Below are 18,846 nucleotides of genomic sequence, written 5' to 3'. Positions count from 1 at the left end.
GTGTGTGTGGTGTGTGTGTGTGTGTGTGGAGAAACATTTGAGTTTCAGTAATACAGTGAAGGAAATAATCATTTGATCCCTTGCCGATTTTGTGAATTCACCCACTTACAAATAAATGAACGGTCTATAATTTTAATGGTAGGTTTATTTTACTAATGAGAGACAGAATATCAAAAAGAAAATCCAGAAATGTACCTCATACTCGTGTGTGCAGGTACCAGGGCAGGAGAGAGGAAACCAACATGGTGATCATCAACATCAAGCTGCTGTCTGGATACATTCTGGATAAGAGCTCCCTGGAGCTGGTCAGTTCTTCCACTGAATGGCACATAATGCAGATACTTTAATACACATGTAGTCTGTGCTAGTACTATCAGACTGTAGCAAATTCATACTACATAATATATTTTTATATTGGTGTATACTGATGGCTGTGTGTTCTGTGCCTTAGCTGAAGAGCGACCGCTCAGTGAAGCGTGTGGATCTCGACGAAGGATACATCAACATCTACTTAGACGGGGTAGGAAGCATTGAATGTGTGCCTCAGAGACTCATGAATTCATCCTTTATTTTGTATCATTTATTTAAACCATTACGCCCTGTGTGCAGAGCTTGTGATAAAAATAAATATTAAAGTATGAGTTTGTTCTTTTGTGGTTGCAGTTGAAAAAGGATGAGATGCTGATATACAGTGTGACACTGGAGGAGGATGTTCCTGTCAGGAATCTGAAACCAGCTGTGGTCAAAGTCTACGATTACTACCAGACAAGTAAGAGCTTCATGGTTACTTAGTTTGTAATGTCTGTGATGCTCAGTTTCTTTAAAGGTGGGGTAGGTAATTTTGGAGAAACCAGCATTAATTTGAAAATACATGGCCCCTCCTCCAACACACGAACGCGCACATGACCAATGAGGGCACGAGATAAGTTTGTGATGGAAGGCTGACAGGCAGGTAGGCCATCCAGTTATTTTAGCCGGGCCGGCTCAAATGATTGGTCGTGCTTTTTACAGTATTACGGCTTCCACAGATGACGTTTTTTTATGGATTTTGTCAAATCACTTAAGATATTCATTGCTATCGGGATGTTGAGAGCATTCCATGGAATATAACAAAAAGTGTATCTCGAGCCGGTTTCTCAAACTTACCTACCCCACCTTTAAGTTAACTAAATGTACGGAAGCCCTGAGAGGCAAGATTTATAAAATGGATCACAAAGGGAAAAAATAATAATAAATAATAATAATTTGGATTTATATTGTTTTCTCGCCTGTCTATGAGTCAAGAACACTTTATAGAAAAGGTATGCTAAGAAAATCTTTCTCAGATAAATAATATTAAAAGTTGTCATTTGTGAAAACGAGTTTTGCCAGCACGATTTTTCATCTTTTTCGATCCATAAACAGATTTTTTTTAACCAAAAGCACTTCCAAGCACTCTAAAAACAGGGAGCATGTACCTGAAATAAAACATGTCAGATTCATATGGTTCACTTCCCGCCTCTTGAGCCCAAAATAAGAATAACAACTACAAACGCATCCTAAAAATAGTTTATCCTGGCCAACTTTTAATTTGTCACAGATAAAATAAGAAATAGGAACTTAAAACATTTTTCTAGCAAAGATTTTCCTAAGTCATAAAAACAAATTCAACATTTTATTACAAACTTCTCATGGCTTCCATACAACGACACAGTTTCCTCCCTCGTATTACTCAACTATGGAGTCAGATTTGGGTCAATATTCTAGCGCGTAAAACAAGCTACTCACGAGCGGAAAATGTGCTTTTACACATGCCTAAAATGACCCTCGCGCGCAGAATAAACCCCCGCGAGGAGAGAGAGCCCTCTTGCTCGCTCGCGGGAGTGTCAGCTTCACTCGCTCGCGGAGTCTGTACGCGCGCGAAAAGTTTCTGGCACTTTGGGGCGGAGCCACTGGACTTTGATTGACAGCTTCCAGGAAGCCCGGAGTTGCCAGGTTTGATAAATGCATGAACTACCAAGAGCCGAGGTCCATAAAAAACTATTATATTCGTAAAGTGTACAGCTAATATATATATATATATATATATATATATATATATATATATATATATATATATATATATATATATATATATATATATATATATATATATATATATATATATATATATATATATATATATATATATATATATATTAGCTGTACACTTTACGAATATAATAGTTTTTTATGGACCTCGGCTCTTGGTAGTTCATGCATTTATCAAACCTGGCAACTCCGGGCTTCCTGGAAGCTGTCAATCAAAGTCCAGTGGCTCCGCCCCAAAGTGCCAGAAACTTTTCGCGCGTATATATATATATATATATATATATATATATAAATTTGATATAAAAAAAATGACACATTAATTCTAGGAGTGCAATACTTTTACAAACACTATAATAATAATATGAATTCATTATGACAACATCATACTATTACTATGAGTGTTCTATAGTGTGTTCAAATAACAACTACAGAAACACTATATATTACTATAGTAGTACTATTTAAAATAATAGTCTTAATACGGAAGCACCAACAAAAACACTATAGTAATACTTTTACAAAAACTATAGTAATAATATGCATTCACTATGACAATATCATGCTATTAGGAGTGTTCTATAGTGTGTTTAAAAAACAACTACAGAAACACTATATATTATACTATAGTTATACTATTTAAAATAATATAGGAATACTACAAAGATCTAGATACATAGTGTTACTATTGAAATATTATAGGGCTACTATAGATAATAAAATGGCACTACAGAAAAAACTATTGTAATACAATAGCTGGTGAAAAATACTACAGAACACTACAAACTTACTAAAGATACAACTCTTATAGTATACTATAGTAATACTATAATTCATTTATAGTTCATTTCGTAAGGGAGGTGCATATAGCAGACAGTAGCTAGCAGTTTTCCACTCAAAAATATATTGTTTTATATATATATTAGCTGTACACTTTACGAATATAAGTTTTTGTATGGACAACTTTACCATTCAATCTCGTCCAACTGATCTTGCAGCTGTCACTCCTCGGCTCTTGGTAATTCAGGCATTTATCAAACCTGGCAACTCCGGGCTTCCTGGCAGCTGTCAATCAAAGTCCAGTGGCTCCGCCCCAAAGTGTCAGAAACTTTTCACGCGCACGTAGACAGACTCCGCGAGCGAGCAAGAGGGCTGTCTCTCTCGCGAGCGAGCGCGGGGTTTAATCTGCGCGCAAGGGTCATTTCATGTGCGTGTAAAAGCACATTTTCCGCTCGTGAGTAGCTTGTTTTATGCGCTAGAATATTGACCCAAATCTGACTCCATACTCAACCCTGTTTCTGATGTTTGCAGGTGATGAGGCGGTCACGGAGTACTGCTCCCCCTGTGCAGAGAGTAAGTAACATTAAGATCTGTGATGACTTCATTCTTACTGTTGTGCCAAGTGGAATTCAAAAATAGGGTTTCTGTAAGTGTCGTATTGAAACAGTAAATGTGTGTAGTCCACAGGTAAATAACACAAAGTGTTCTCTTCCAGGTGACGTCATCAACGAGCTGTAACTCACTTGGCAGAATCAATGCGTCGGAGAAAGAAACTTCTAGATGTTCATTTTTTTCTTAGACTGTGTCTTCATTTGTTTTTACTCATTTTAACTGTTTTGAGTGAATTCCACAATTTTTAAACATTTTATTTTTTGTTTCTACTTGCTGATCCATTGTCCTGTAACTGTTGTTAATGAAGCAATAATTAGTCTCTCCTGGACACTGGAACCTACACATTAAAACCCGCTGAGGTGAAGAACAGCAGACGGAGATTGTGTAACAGTTCTGTTTTTAATAGATTTAACAAAATCCATATTATTCATACGTGAAAATAACGCATGAGACATACAGGGTACCAATAACACAGTATGGTCCGAGTAGATTGTGTGTGTGTGTGTGAGAGAAACAGAAACTATTTTCTAGAAAAGTACAGTCTCATGAGTGATAGGTGTGTTATACTGTGTGTGTTCTGCTGTACCAGTAAATACAAAAGGTAGATTTATACATCACTACCATACAATTTTCAATGTAACTGACCGACAATAAAATTTCTAAAATGACAAAAATAAGTAAAAATTGTCTTTTTCATACAATACCGTTTCATTTCAATAGTAATATTATTTTTTTCATTCAGGCATCCTCTTTACAGTATATTTAGTTTCCTTTCTTCTCGACAGATTACAACAGTAATGTACCAGCTACTATCAACAGACATGATTTAACAGCCTTGCCAGTGTTGAATAGTTTGGTTTGCACGCGGTAACTGTGCAGTGTACGGAAGCCCAGAGAGGCCAAATAAACGTTTTTTTTTAATCTGCCATTTTTTTCCCCCCTCCCCAACTTCATTTTAGATATTATTTAAATCATAAGAAGAAAAAAATGGATCATCAGATTTCTTTCTCACTTATATCTCTGGGCTTCCGTAGAAGGGGAAGTAAAGGCAAGGGGACAGAATATATTAAGGTCTTTTCACTAGTCTTCTTTTTTAATAGTAAACGTGTAACTATCTCAGGCACCACAACCATAAATTACCATTACATGAAACTAAACGCGAGTTCCACATGCTCTGAAAATCACAGTTTGTCGTCTGCTTCTACAAAACAAACGGCATCCGGAATCTGTTTACTACAAACCGTCTACAGACTCACAACGCGATGATCGACACTTGACGACAGTCTTTTAAAGCTGAAGATATTTTTTTAATCCGCTCTCGTGCATGCAAGCCTCCACTCAGTGAGGATTCAAAGCAGGGGTCTTTATCACTTCCAAATCAGTGAAGTTAAATAAAAGGTGACTGAACAGAGTTTGTTAGTTCAAACGACTACCATCAAAAAAGGCTAATTATATATTTAAAAATAGTCAAATGAATTGATAACCACATTTCCAGGGGGTTTGCATTATATCACAAGTTTACTTACTTTTGGCAAATATTGTTATTTGTAAAATAACAGCGTTTTTTGTTTATGTGATCTTACGGTTCATTAACAGTTGCAAACGATGCACAACCCATAGTGGTAACAGCAGCCGCAATCAATTATCTGTGAATTCCCCCATCAGTTTCAATAATGCCAGTGAACTAGCTGCTATGGATGTATAAAGAGAACTGGATAAAGCTTTGGAGGCGGGATCACTTTATCTGGGGTTTTGGACTAATAGAGCGCTTGAGTTTGCGTTAAGCCCCGCCTCCAATATGCCAGTCTTGTCTTAGTCGAATGGATAGAGAAATAAAGCTGAATTCGTCTTTTAGCGCATTCTAAGACTTGTAGACCCTCATGCTTTAAATAGGGGCTATTCAGGTGTTCAAACTGGGTAGTTGATTTACCTTTATTTTGTTCCCAATGCAAGTCAATGTGAAAATGTATTTTTTGGCCCATTGACGTCACAGGCAGAAACTGTAGTACCACCATTCGGCCACTTGGAACATCTGCTTTAACGTCCGGCTCTCGTCCCGGGGGATTAGCTGATTCCCACTGTGCTCAGGGCCTCTGGTATATCTGCCTGTAAGGATGCTAGAGGCATGTTAACTGCTAACTCTCCACATACGGCCTTTACAGCATTAATGCGATTGTAGATGTCAACAACACAAAGTCAAGGCACAGTTCAGGATTAGTACGTATTGTTGATCCTGTGGTGTCCTGTAGCACTGCACTGTGTGGCTTTAGGCTGGCAGTGATGATGATGATGGTGTGAAGAAATGGGATGTGTGTGGTGAGCATATATAATGTTTCACATAGAGTGGACTAAAATCATTTCCAGGTCCTGTTGACTGACATTTTCTCACATTTCATTCACAATAAGATTCTTTCAAATATATTTCCAATAATTGATTAACCCTTTTCAATGCGGATTATTTTAAACTCTTTCTGTCTTAACTAAACGTACTCATGATGGAACACTCAAACATTGGCATGACGTCATTTGGCAATATTCTCTAAAAAAAACAAAGAAATGAAAACAAAATACAAAACGTTCGACAAATAGTAACTAAAAGGTCTCCATTTGGCAATATAGAAAGGCTTTTTAAAAGTCTTTGACAGATTTTGGTTTATATACAGATGTGTGTGTCCCCTCCAAGGGCTCCCTTTTTCAATCCGAGCTGAATCACGTAGAAAATGTGGAGGTGAAAACGTCTACATAGTAAAATAAAAGTGTGAAAATAAAAAGTAACAAACAAGGCGTTGTGTCCGCCAGAGCGGCAACAGGAAGTGTCTGTAGAGTCTGTGTGGGGGGGGGAGAGTCCCTGCCGAAACGTTCCGCACTGTGTGTCTCAGTTCATGAACTGTGTGTATCCCTCGGCTCCTGTGACGATCACGTCCATCCAGATCCTCATGGCCTCCGCTGCGGGGGCCACCATGTAGTACAGCCGGTCGTGGGTCTTCACGCAGAACGTCAGGGAGGGGTTCGGACTCTGGAAGAAGGAGAGCGAAAATACAAATTAGACCTTCAAAGTGGTTCAGAGTACCATTTTTTGTTATTCAGGAATCTAAAGTATTGGATTCTGATTGGTTGATTTGGAAGTTTGAAAAAAAAAGTCTGATGAATTTAACATGAGCTATTGTCAAAAATGTGTTTGGATACCCCTAACAAAAGAACACCATTTAATACTTTTCTAATAAATATTTTTATATTTGTGGCGCCCACAAACATAACGGGAGTGGTTCAGTCTGTCGGGGATTGGACTTTGGACCGAAGGGTCGCCGGTTCACGTCCCGATCGGACCAAACAATACGGAGTGTGGACTGGTACTGGAGAGGAGCCAGTTCACCTCCTGGGCCACTGCCGAAGTGCCCTTGAGCAAGGCACCTAACCCCCAACTGCTCACTGGCGCCGGCTAGACTGGCTGCCTCTGCTCTGACCTCTCAACTGCATGTGTGCATATAACTGTGTGTATTTGTATATGCATGTTGTAAAAAGTGTGTACTGTATGACCTGTAAACGCATGTGTGTGTACGACAGAGTGGAAACTGAATCTTCTTCTTCATTTGGATTCATGATGGCTACACTGTCTCCAGTAAAGAAAAAAACAAGGAAGATGGTCCAATATATGTGAAGAGGTTAAATGACTAGAGGACAGTGAAAATCAACGGAAGACAGACAGGAAGTGAGCTCTAACAGGAACACTATGGGCTCTGGCCGTGTTTAGAGACTGGTTCATTGCCTAGAAAATGTGAACCGCTTGGACAGAAAACTTTGATCAGTGCTGCCGCCATTTTAAGTTTCGTTGCTATGTCACAGTTCCAGCCGTTGGTATGCAGTGGAGTATTTTAACTTTGCTGAAGCAATACGTTAATTTTTAAACAATATTGTGAGTCAATTCATTGGTTTATTATGTCATGTTAAAGGTGGGATAATGTGCAGCATCGGGATCCTGGTCACCCATGTAAGGGTCTCTTACATGATACATTTCAACCTAAAAAACATTAACACTAAATCAATTATGAAAAACCAACACTTGGCTCTGGGACTGAAATGTAAAGTATGACAGACACATCTGTATTCAATTCAGCCCAAAATACGAGCAAGAATACAAGAATACTTATGCTGTCAATGAGTTTTTGTCAAGCAGTGCAAGATATATGAATATCAACAATCCATATGACAAGTAAACTTTTAAGGGTGTCTTCTGCATTAAACTGGTGTTTTTGGAGGCGAACCACCCGTACAATTGATTTATTCCTTACACACATGTTCCACTCTGCGTCATCTTTAAGATAAGACTTTATTTATCCCGAAGGAAATTGTTATGCGAGAGTAACAAAACACAATAAACACAACAGCAACACTGTACACTAAAAGTGCAGCAAAAAGAGCAATTCAATATTTCTTTATTTTAATTAATTTAATCTTTGTGTCTAAGTGCCTCAGACTTTATAGTTTCTCCTCTGTAATGACAAGTATAATCAAAGTTGATCACACACACACACACACACACACACACACACACACACACACACACACACACACACACACACACACACACACACACACACACACACACACACACACACACACACACACACACACACACACAACACACACACACACACACACACACACACACACACACACACACACACACACACACACACACCACACACACACACACACACACACACACACACACACACACACACACACACACACACACACACACACACACACACACACACACACACACACACACACAAGAAGAGAAAGCACTAATGGTTCTGTCAAACCCTAAATAAAATAAAAATGCTTGTTTTTTTATCTTTTTTGGTGTTCTCATTACCCAGACTTTCAAGCAAAGTCTACCTCAAGATAGAAATGTTATGTATTAACTGCATCTCCTTTGTACGGAAGCCTTGGGAGGCAAATTAAAAAAGAAATTGTTTTTGATTATTTCCATATATTCTACATGCTAATTGCTTAATGTTGAAACATTTTCAATTGTATGCTTATATATATATACACAAACAAAATGATTACACATTTCTAATTGGTCAATTCGGATATTTCAGAGGTTGTTAATACCTGATAACACACCACTATATGTGGCTGTGTATTAAGCAGGCTCATCGGGCTTTGTGATCACCCTGTCCCTATTCTTTTTTCCATAATGAACGCCTTGCTGCACATTATCCCTTAGACACATATCTATCTATACAATCACCTCATTCTTACCTCCCCATATTGCAGTGGACTGTACACATTTGATTTAACGGACCGTTTCCTTATTTTATATCCCTAAATCTTATAATTGCATATGTTGTGCTGTTGGAGGAGCCTGGGATTTAAGAGTTTCAAAACTACCAGCAGCTATTGTGCATATGACAATAGAGCCTATGAATCTACACACTTTCAATTCTGAGACAGGAAACAGAAACGATCATTTAAGTTGTTGAAAAAGGCTGAAATCATTTGTGTTTTGTTCTATGTGGGTTTTTTCTTTTTGCACTTTAAACACAGGGTAGTCTATGGTGTTAGCATGCGACTTTGTTATTGTTGGCCTTAAAATGTATTTCAATCAGCACTAATCTGATTATTTTAGTCCTATTCAGAATATAGGGTAGTGCCCTCTTGTGGTAAAATTACAACTGCAACGCAAAGAAATATCCTAAAAAAAAAAAAAACTTACCTGCCTGTGTTTTTATTTTCACCTGTTCCAAAAGATCATGAATCTAAAACAAATGTTAACTTGTTCTCATTGGCCCGTAAAGGCTTCCATACGTCGTCTATCAGCAGGGACTTTATAAAACCACTTGACTAGTTTACACTGGGAGCACTGAGATGGACAAAGGGATCAAACAGGACTGAACACTACATTTTCACACAAGACTAAGGCTCGTGTCCGAGGCAACAAAACACAGATCTGAACCATGCATCATCAGGCTGTTTCACTCTATCACAATACACAGTGTTTGGTTTGGACACCCAGGGTTCAGTTAGGGGTAAAAGGGAGAGAACAGAAAGGCTCATACATACACTGGTCATATTCAAGTTGAAAAATCCCTTCTGTGACAGCAGCCGGCCAAAGCAAAAGCACAAACCGAGGAGAAGAGAAGCAAACAGCAGAATGTGCAGAGTTTTAAATGAAAGAGAGTGCATGAGGAAAGCAAATAAAGTGTGAAAATAAATGAGAGGAAAGCTGTCAGAGTCCATCCACTACAAACCTTAGTGGCGCTGCGGAGGTGGTCGTAGTACACCTCTTCTATCGCCTGGAAGTAGATCACTCCCTTCAGCTTGGTCTCATGTTTGTCTGTGGGCGGGAAAATAACATGGGTTTGGTCCAAGACTTAAACACATCGGCAAAGACAGACGTCTCTTGGGTGTCACCTAGAATAACACCGTTAAAAGAAGGGAGGAATCAAACTTTGATCATGACCAATTTATGGTTGCCGGTGATGGATGGGAAATGACAAGCGCAGCACTTTTTCCCCGTGTTTTCAAACCGATGGAGCTCTCATTGTATTTTCAGACTTGCCTGCATTCTTACGCTTCTCTGGTACATTATTGCAGTTTGTTTCATCAGCCACTGCAGAACTGCAGTGAGCAACCGGTGGGGAACTCAACAGCCGTCTCTACCTCCAGGCACAAACACTCCACAAGCCAACTTAAAGTGTAGTAGGTAGAAAACACGGCGCCTCATTTCCAGGAATAACAATTTCCTTTTAATACGCAGCTATTATCTGTTAATGACCTCTTTAGCATTCAAACAGCCCTGCATTAGCATCTCATTTGGCTTGCATCTAAACTACCAGTGTGCTTAGCGTGGATTAGCTCGTGACTCGTCACCTCTCGTTGTTCAAGGTCAACAGACAAGGGTGAGCGGTGCATCTCAATCAGCCTCCTCAGAGAGCGCCGCGCTGCGAGCATTTTAACTAGCGGCGGAGTAATCTCAGCACACCTCCTCACCCCGGCTCGCTTTCAACAAGGTACGCTTAAACAGCTTGAAGCAGAACCTTGTGAGGACTTCAAAGGGCCGAGTGGAACAAGAGTCCCCGAGCTGGAGCAGCACATTACAGTCTGCTGCTGCCACTCGCACACCTCACATGCTAAATGGGAAGTTTACTGCAGATACTCGAACATGTTCTGACTTCCTTAGATATTCAATTATATTCCACAAGGGGCTCAGAGTCAATGTTAATCAATATTCATTGAAATGAAGAGAACAACTTTTCTTCCTTTGGAACAAGCTACTTCATCATTATTCAACAATTTAAAAAATCTTTACTAGCAGATATATATCAGGATGCTGAACTCTCACGGCTCACTCCCACCTCTCCCCCCTGCCGCCATTGGACCTGGATTTGAACAGTAAATCGTCCCGGTAACGACCCCGCAGCACCGAGTATCCTCAGTATGTTCCTCCTCACTCCTTACCGACATAGTAGGAGAAGGTCCTCTTGAGGCGGTCGAAGACGAACCAGCGCTTCTTCCAGGACTTGATCTTCCCCCCCATCTTCACCAGGTAGCCCTTGCACATCTTCTCGGTGAGGATGAGGTGGTAGCAGGTCTCCACGCTGTGGCCCGACGCCTCCACGTGGGAGCGCAGGTCGAACTCCTCCTTCCTGATGGGCAGGTAGCGGGTCATGGGACGGGCCTGAGGGGAGCGAATACACCACAGTGCTCACGGTTACAGAATGTATTCAGAACTGTGCTGCTGGGCTCTGAACCCCAAAGTAAGGAGTCTGTTTTCAGTTTGAGCTGTGCTCCATTGACTCACAGTAGTGAAAGGACTAGTCTGCTTCCCACACTCTCCGACTTTATATAATAATGTGCTACTTCTTAGATCTCTTATTGCTGGGTTTAAACAAACAAAAGAGCTTTAACCACAGAAGAGCAAGAGGGCCACATTTGAAAAGTGATTTTATTTTTGTTCTGAGATTATAATCAGAATTCTGATTTTAAAAAAAGAAGTGTTTTCAAACATTTAATTTAATTTGCTTTTGTTGTGTTTTTAAAACTAATTCTCTAAATGTTTTTATTGGTTAATTATTGCTAATGTTTTTAGTTTCCTTTACTTTCACATGTATTTGATTAAAAGACATTTCATTATATAACTAAATGTCTTTTAATGGTCTATTTATTCTTTTTTTTTATTAGTTTTTGAGCTAAAACTCTTGCAAATGCTATTTAAATACATATTATTAATATTATTATTATATAAAGTAATTAAAGATTAGAAATTGTGATCCAACGTCACACATATGAGTATCTTTAATTGTTTGCATCTTTTTTTCAGAGAGATTTGGTGTTTTGTGACGTCGCAAACATTTTATTCTGATCCAAAACTTGAATAATATTGAATACCATTAACCATTACAACCTGAAACTTGAGTTCAGGGCTCTGTGTCCCCTCAGACTCGACCCGCTCTCCCTCACTGACCTGAGCGAAGTTCTTGGCCCTCATCTTGACCTCCCGCTCCACCAGCTGCTGCCGGTGGAAGGTCTCGTCCTGCAGCCTCTTCTCCGCGTCCTCCCTCCTCCTCCTCTCCTCCTCCAGCATCTGACGGCGAGCCAGGCCCTCTCGCTCCTGCAGGACAGACAGAGGGCTTCATTTCAGATGTACTTTAGACCCATGGAGGGCTTTGCACAGCATGCAGCTGACAGCCAGAACTCAGCAGACCTTCATGTACATTTCTCTGTGAGAGCTGCTCCGCCTCCTTGACTAAAGCAAAGGCGCTCTTGGCTATTTGGTAGAGTTATAATGAAAGCATATACAGGAACACACACTTGTTTATTTACATCATATCTACATGCAGAGACCTGAAGGCAACCAGAGGCCTGTACTACGAAGCCGGATTTTGGCGGATTTTAACTTCAGGGAAAACTCAGGGTTTCCAGTTCTACGACGCTGATTCTCTTTTTAGCAGGCTAGATCTCCATGGTAACTTATGCTGAACGGCTAACCTGCTCCGGAGCAAGTTAGGTTGCAGGCTAAGAGATCAAGTCAGTGAAAGCACCGCCTGCTGACCAATCAGAGCTCAGTGTGTCATATTACAGGAGAAAGGAAATACAGAAAAACTGCCGTTGCAGGAAAGACGGCCGGCAAAAATCACCGACTGTGTGAACGTGAACATTAATAGAATATCACCTCCATCTTCAGAGCAATCTGACTATTATAACATTAGCGTTAAGAAAGCTTACTTAAATATCTGCCACAACATAAGTAACCGGATCAGAGTAACATTAAGTACAGTCCGCGGCATATCACTTCATAATGTATGATCTCCTTATCTGAGTCAGCTGAGCCGTATATGGACGTGCAACACTCAATGTCACATACTTTATGCAGAAGTATTATTTTAAGCAACACATTAAGTTGACGAAACATTCGAGTCAAATGTAATTAAAGTCAGATCCACTCTTAGATCGTGTCTTAGACGGGGCAGTGATATCATAAACCTGTTAATGTATGCATTCAAACACTTTTTCTTTTACCAGCTGTATTCACCTTGCAGGTGAAGTCAGAAGTCATGGATGTTTAAAGTTTAACTTCTTCATATTTGACTAATATTAAAGTTGACTTTTCATTCAGGAAGTATGACGCTACGCTGTCAGTACGCTTGTCCATGTTTGTGATTGGTCAATAGGGTGGTCCTTAAAATTGAAAGTCGGAAAGTCTAAGCTCCAACCCCAGAATTCATTCTATTAGTCAAGAAAACTCTCCTGGTGAATTTTTTCCTCAATCTGACAACATGTACCCCTCCCTCATCGACCTGCAACATGTACCCCTCCCTCATCGACCTGCAACATGTACACCCTCCTCATCGACCTGCACATGTACCCCTCCCTCATCGACCTGCAAACATGTACCCCTCCCTCATCGACCTGCAACAGTGTACCCCTCCCTCATCGCCTGCAACATGTACCTCTCCCTCATCGACCTGCAGCATGTACCCCTCCCTCATACGACCTGCAACATGTACACCTCCTTCATCATAGACCTGCACATGTACCTCTCCCTCATCGACCTGCACATGTACACCTCCTTCATCGACCTGCAACATGTACCCCTCCCTCATCGACTGCACATTACCCCTCCCTCATCGACCTGCAACATGTACCCCTCCCTCATCGACCTGCAACATGTACACCTCCCTCATCGACTCTGCAAACATGTACCCCTCCCCTCATCGACCTGCAACATGGTAACCCCCTCCCTCAATCGACCTGCAACATGTACCCTCCCGCATCGACCTGCAACATGTACACCTCGGGCCTCATCGACCTGCAGCATGTACAACCTCTCCCTCATCGACCTGCAACATGTACCCCTCCCTCATCGACCTGCAACATGTACCCCTCCCTCATCGACCTGCAGCATGTACACACCTCCCTCATCGACCTGCAACATGTACCCTCCCTCATCGACCTGCAACATGTCTACCCTCCCCATCGACCTGCAGCATGTACACCTCCTCATCGACCTGCAACATGTACACCCTCCCTCATCGACCTGCAACATGTACACCTCCCTCATCGACCTGCATCATGACACTCCCTCATCGACCTGCAACTGTACCCCCTGCCCTCATCGACCTGCAACATGTACACCCTCCCTCATCGACCTGCAACAAGTACCACCCCTCCCTCATCGACCTGCAACATGTACCCTCCCCATCGACCTGCAACATGTACACCTCCCTCATCTCGACCTGCAACATGTACCCCTCCCTCATCGACCTGCAACAGGTACCACCTCCCTCATCGACCTGCAACATGTACCACCCCTCCCTCATCGACCCTGCACATGTACACCTCCCTCATCGACCTGCAACAAGTACCCCTCCCTCATCGACCTGCACATGTAACCCCTCCCTCATCGACCTGCAACATGTACCCCTCCCCTCGACCTCTAACAGGTCACCTCCCTCATCGACCTGCAACATGTACCACCTCCCTCATCGACCTGCAACATGTACACTCCCTCATCGACCTCATCGACCTGCAACATGTACACCCTCCCTCATCGACCTCAACATGTACCTCCTCCCTCATCGACCTGCAACATGTACAAACCTCCCTCATCGACCTGCAACATGTACAACCTCCCTCATCGACCTGCAACATGTACCCCTCCCTCATCGACCTGCAACATTACCCCTCCCTCATCGACCTGCAACATGTACCCCTCCCTCATCGACCTGCAACATGTACCCCTCCCTCATGCACCTGCAACATGTACCCCCTCCCTCATCGACCTGCACATGTAACAAAACACCTCACCCTCATCGACCTGCAGCATGTACCCCTCCCTCATCGACCTGCAACATGTACCCCTCCCTCATCGACCTGCAGACATGTACCCCTCCCTCATCGACCTGCAAGCATGTACACCCTCCCTCATCGACCTGCAACATGTCACCCTCCCTTCATGACCTGCAACATGTACCCCTCCCTCATCGACCTGCAACATGTACACCTCCCTCATCGACCTGCAGCATGTACCCCTCCCTCATCGACCTGCAACATGTACCCCTCCCTCATCAACCTGGAAGTGTAGCCTCAGTTGCAGCACCGTGGCTGCTGGTATGGCAGCCCAGGTCGATGAGCGAGGGGTAAATGTTGTTGGAATTTGAATAAGATTCACCAGGAGAGTTTTCTTGACTATCATAACGAATTCCGGTGGTTGGAGCTTAAAATAAATGAATTTGAAAATGTAAATGGCACTAAGGACCACCCTATTGGTGAAATGTTGCTAACCCCGCCCCTTTCATGTGAACGCGCACTCAGCCGCACAGAGAAACCCTGGCTTGAGTCACCGAGTTGATAACCAGCGTCGTAGGACCGCTTAGCGAGATCTCGTTTGTTAGGGTTAGTTAAGATAACTCAAACATATCCAGGGTCTGTTGACTGGCATCGTGGTACAGGCCTCTGGAGGGGAGAAATACAAACAAAATGGTGCATCGTTGTTTATAATACAGTCCTGAATTTGACTTTAAGAAATTCGTATTTATTCATCTGAAGTGACGTCAGAGACTGATGACGGCAGCAGCGATGGGTCCGCTCTCAGTGAGCTCTCACAGCTCTGTAGGGACGTTTGTTTGGAGTGTGAACGGCTTCAGATACAGTTTATTTTCATCATAGATAAATCTGACAATTCGTTTTGGAAGTCATCGATTGATCAGACTTAGAAAAAATATGAAAAATGTGCATCCCAGCCTCTCAAATTCCAGGTTGAGGCATGCAATGTATTGTTCTGTCCGTTTAACAGCAACAAATATTCACCTTAACATGTTATGAAAGCAGGACATCTCCATATAAGAGAAAACTAACGCTTCTGATATTTTTGCCAGAAAAATTACTTTCACAATGAATCTGTCAACAAAATGGGGGGAATTTGTGTGTGTGTGTGTGTGTGTGTGTGTGCCTTTGCAGAGCATGTACATGCACACAAACCTATACTGTATAACACACTACAGGAAAGGGAAAACCAAAAAGCATACAGGCCTCTTTAAGACAGTCAGAGTTGTATTCAACACACTTGTAAAAAAGCTCTTATGGTGACATGAGCTTTGAAGTAACTTCATACTATTCTAAACATGTTTACAGATTCATTATCTATCCATGTATGAGAGGAGTTATTATTAGTTAGTATGGTCCATGAAGGCAAACTGATCTGAGTCAAAGGAGTGACATCATGGATTAAATCAGCTTTACTTACTTTATAAATAGTTAAAACTGAACTCAAAAAACAAATCAAAGGGTTACATCCAGCTGTTTGATGTGAGATGGAGGAGGAAAGTAAAATAAACTAAACCCACAGAGGTATATTATTTTATTTTATAATAATTATTTATATTTCTTATGTCATTATTAGTTTAATTCGTGATCAATTATTACCACAACTGTCGTTAAAAAGGTTGTATTATTATGTATTCTTAATTTGTATTATTTATTTGTTTGGGATTGCGCGGTGAGGTGGGGGGGATACACACTAAAGCTATACACTTATTATAGAATTGTAATTAAACATGTTTTCTTATTTGAAAAGCAACTTTTTTAAGGATAATAATTTAATGAGTAATAAAAAGAGAACTTATTAAAAGGTGCAACATTTGCAACAGAAATTATGAAAAAATATATATAATGAATGACTTTTATATACCGAGATGTCAGATTCTTAGTTGTTGTAATCCCAATAAGCGTATACTGAAAAGGCGGATATTATTACGTCCGCTTTAATATGTTCCGTAAAGCCACCTCAGGAAAGGGCGTGTGTGCGGCATTAGAGACACCTTTTGTTTTCAACCTGAACGTTCCAGATAATGACCCGTCTGTCTCCATAGGTTTCAAGGACTTCAAATAAAGACTAAGAAACAAAACGATGTGTCCCATGTTGTCCTCCAGCCTTAGCGGTTCAGGCACACTTTGGAAAAAGGCCAAAAACCCCAAAGAACCTGACACAATGAGTGTATTATTTATAAAGGACTAGTTAGCAAAGGCTGCTCAGTGACAGGAGAAGTGTGGGAGAAGCTTCAGAGCAGAGAAGATATTTTTATTTCAGTCTCCTCGTCTTCATCAGGACACAAAGAGAGGAAGACCTTTGAAACTGGAGTTGCTACCCAGAAGCTTTTTTTTATCAAAAATTGAGATCAGTGAGAGCTATTGACAGAAAAACAGTCAGAACTCTCATCAATCACTCCGTATGGATTCTGGATAATCCATACTCTTACAGTAACTCTATTATCCAGTCTTACCCGCGATTCGATAAGTCTGGCTTTCTCCAGATGCGCCTCCTTCAGCATTTTCTCCATCTCCTCGATCTTCAGCGTGTCCACTCCTCCGAAACTGAATCAAACGCAGCAGCACAGGGTTAGCACACAACCTCCACCTGACTTCAAAATTCATCTGAGACATTTCATATCCTGACTTCTACATCTGACATCATTTCATATCAAATCAGTTTAATATAAGATGGGGTTCAAACATTATCTGTAGGGCAATAGCTGTATACTGTATACTATAGGCAGTATTGTGAACTATTTCCCCCACAATTCCCAGGAAATCCCTTTCATCAGTGTTTAAGACGCATGTAAAAACTTCTAAAAAATCAACATTGTAATTTAAATCCCAGAGAGCCACAAAGTGACTTTAGCTAACTTAAAGTCTTGGCATTGTAATCTACTTTAATAAAACCCTAACTATGTATTTACATGTAGTTAAGTTCATAAAAACTGTTTTCGTCAATGGATGTATTCATCCTTTTCATTTCTTTCTTTTAAAACCTGTTTTTGCTTTCCAAAGCTCTCTCGTCATTGTTATCTTAAACTTCAGGAATGTGGTGATACATTGTAATAGTCTATTCAATGTGTCTCTTCCTTTTTGTCAATAAGTATAGGAATTTTGGACACCGGATCGCTCAGTGGTTAGAGATTGCGGCCCGTATGCGGTTTCCATGGCACAGAATGCGGTTCCACTCCTTGATAATGATTTATCCTTTTTTGTCAACAATATTCCATGTCGATATCGTCACGGTAAGTGTTCCATGATGTCGGTGCCGTCTTATCAACGCCTCATCTTAAACGGCTCTGCGCTGACATTCCCCGTTCTGTTTCTATGGAGGGATCGGTGCAGCACTGCTGAAAATCGCCAAATCGAGTGCTGCGCTAACATTATTTAAAACACTTCAACTATGACCTTGTTTACCGCTGACATTTCAAAGCACAACCAATCAGATTAAGGATGCATGTAGCTCATAAGCTAGTAACGGACGGAACCAAACTGAACTAGTTGTTTTAGACGCAAAACTCTGCGCCCAACCTTGCCAAAATTACGTATCATATGAATGCAGCTATAGTCTTCGAAAGAAAAGTCGTATTTAGTCCTAGTTTTTATTGGGAGATCATTTAAATAATCTCAGGCTTGTAAACATTATTTAGGCGATTTGAATTCATACAAAATAACCCAAAACGACCCACCACCCTGGTAAAGGAGAGAGGATCTGCCTGTGTACCTGGACATGTTGTCAGGCGAGCAGGCTGAGTTGTTGCCGGTGGAGATGCTGGTGTCCATGCTGTCGGAGCTCTCCAGGCTCAGGGTGTCGTAGGGCTGCTCCCCGGCTGAGGGGGGGTGGTGGTGCAGGATGGAGTGGTGCACCAGGGGGGGGCCGCCTCCGGAGCCGTGGCTGTACGACATGATGGGGGAGTAGGAGGGTGAGGTCATGAGGTGTGACTGAGAGCCGTGCAGCGCCTCCCACTGGCACTGAGCCTCCACCGCCGCACGCTGCTTCAGCTCCGCCAGGCGCCGCCGCTGCTCATCGATCACCTGCTGACCTGGGTGGGGGGGGGGGGA

General features: G+C 41.6%; 2 protein-coding genes across 27 annotated transcripts in view; one reads left to right on the top strand and one right to left on the bottom strand.

Moving 5' to 3' along the window:
• Window positions 1–4,133, top strand: part of LOC117562127 (alpha-2-macroglobulin-P) — a 44,546-nt gene extending 40,413 nt beyond the window's left edge. For all 5 annotated transcript variants that reach the window (XM_034239937.1, XM_034239939.1, XM_034239938.1 and 2 more), the window contains 5 exons: window positions 215–305; window positions 452–520; window positions 664–769; window positions 3,379–3,420; window positions 3,563–4,133. In XM_034239937.1, coding sequence (XP_034095828.1) covers window positions 215–305; window positions 452–520; window positions 664–769; window positions 3,379–3,420; window positions 3,563–3,585 — 331 coding nt within the window. In that variant the 3' untranslated portion in view covers window positions 3,586–4,133. The remainder of the gene's footprint in view (window positions 1–214; window positions 306–451; window positions 521–663; window positions 770–3,378; window positions 3,421–3,562) is intronic.
• The window catches only part of phldb1b (pleckstrin homology-like domain, family B, member 1b), a 167,899-nt gene continuing 152,897 nt past the window's right edge, over window positions 3,845–18,846 (bottom strand). For 19 of the 22 annotated variants that reach the window (XM_034239914.1, XM_034239916.1, XM_034239910.1 and 16 more), the window contains 7 exons: window positions 18,509–18,827; window positions 17,253–17,343; window positions 11,936–12,082; window positions 10,930–11,149; window positions 9,720–9,805; window positions 9,532–9,561; window positions 3,845–6,475 (listed from right to left, as the gene is read on the bottom strand). In XM_034239914.1, the coding sequence (XP_034095805.1) occupies window positions 6,335–6,475; window positions 9,532–9,561; window positions 9,720–9,805; window positions 10,930–11,149; window positions 11,936–12,082; window positions 17,253–17,343; window positions 18,509–18,827 (1,034 nt within the window). In that variant the 3' untranslated portion in view covers window positions 3,845–6,334. The remainder of the gene's footprint in view (window positions 6,476–9,531; window positions 9,562–9,719; window positions 9,806–10,929; window positions 11,150–11,935; window positions 12,083–17,252; window positions 17,344–18,508; window positions 18,828–18,846) is intronic. The other 3 variants (XM_034239911.1, XM_034239920.1, XM_034239915.1) reach the window with 1 other exon arrangement.

Source organism: Gymnodraco acuticeps, unplaced genomic scaffold (genome assembly GCF_902827175.1).
Source record: "Gymnodraco acuticeps unplaced genomic scaffold, fGymAcu1.1, whole genome shotgun sequence".
In the NCBI taxonomy this organism is placed as follows: Eukaryota; Metazoa; Chordata; class Actinopteri; order Perciformes; family Bathydraconidae; genus Gymnodraco; species Gymnodraco acuticeps.
The sequence above is the reverse complement of the archived record's forward strand: the minus strand, read 5'-3'. Positions and strand labels throughout refer to the sequence as shown.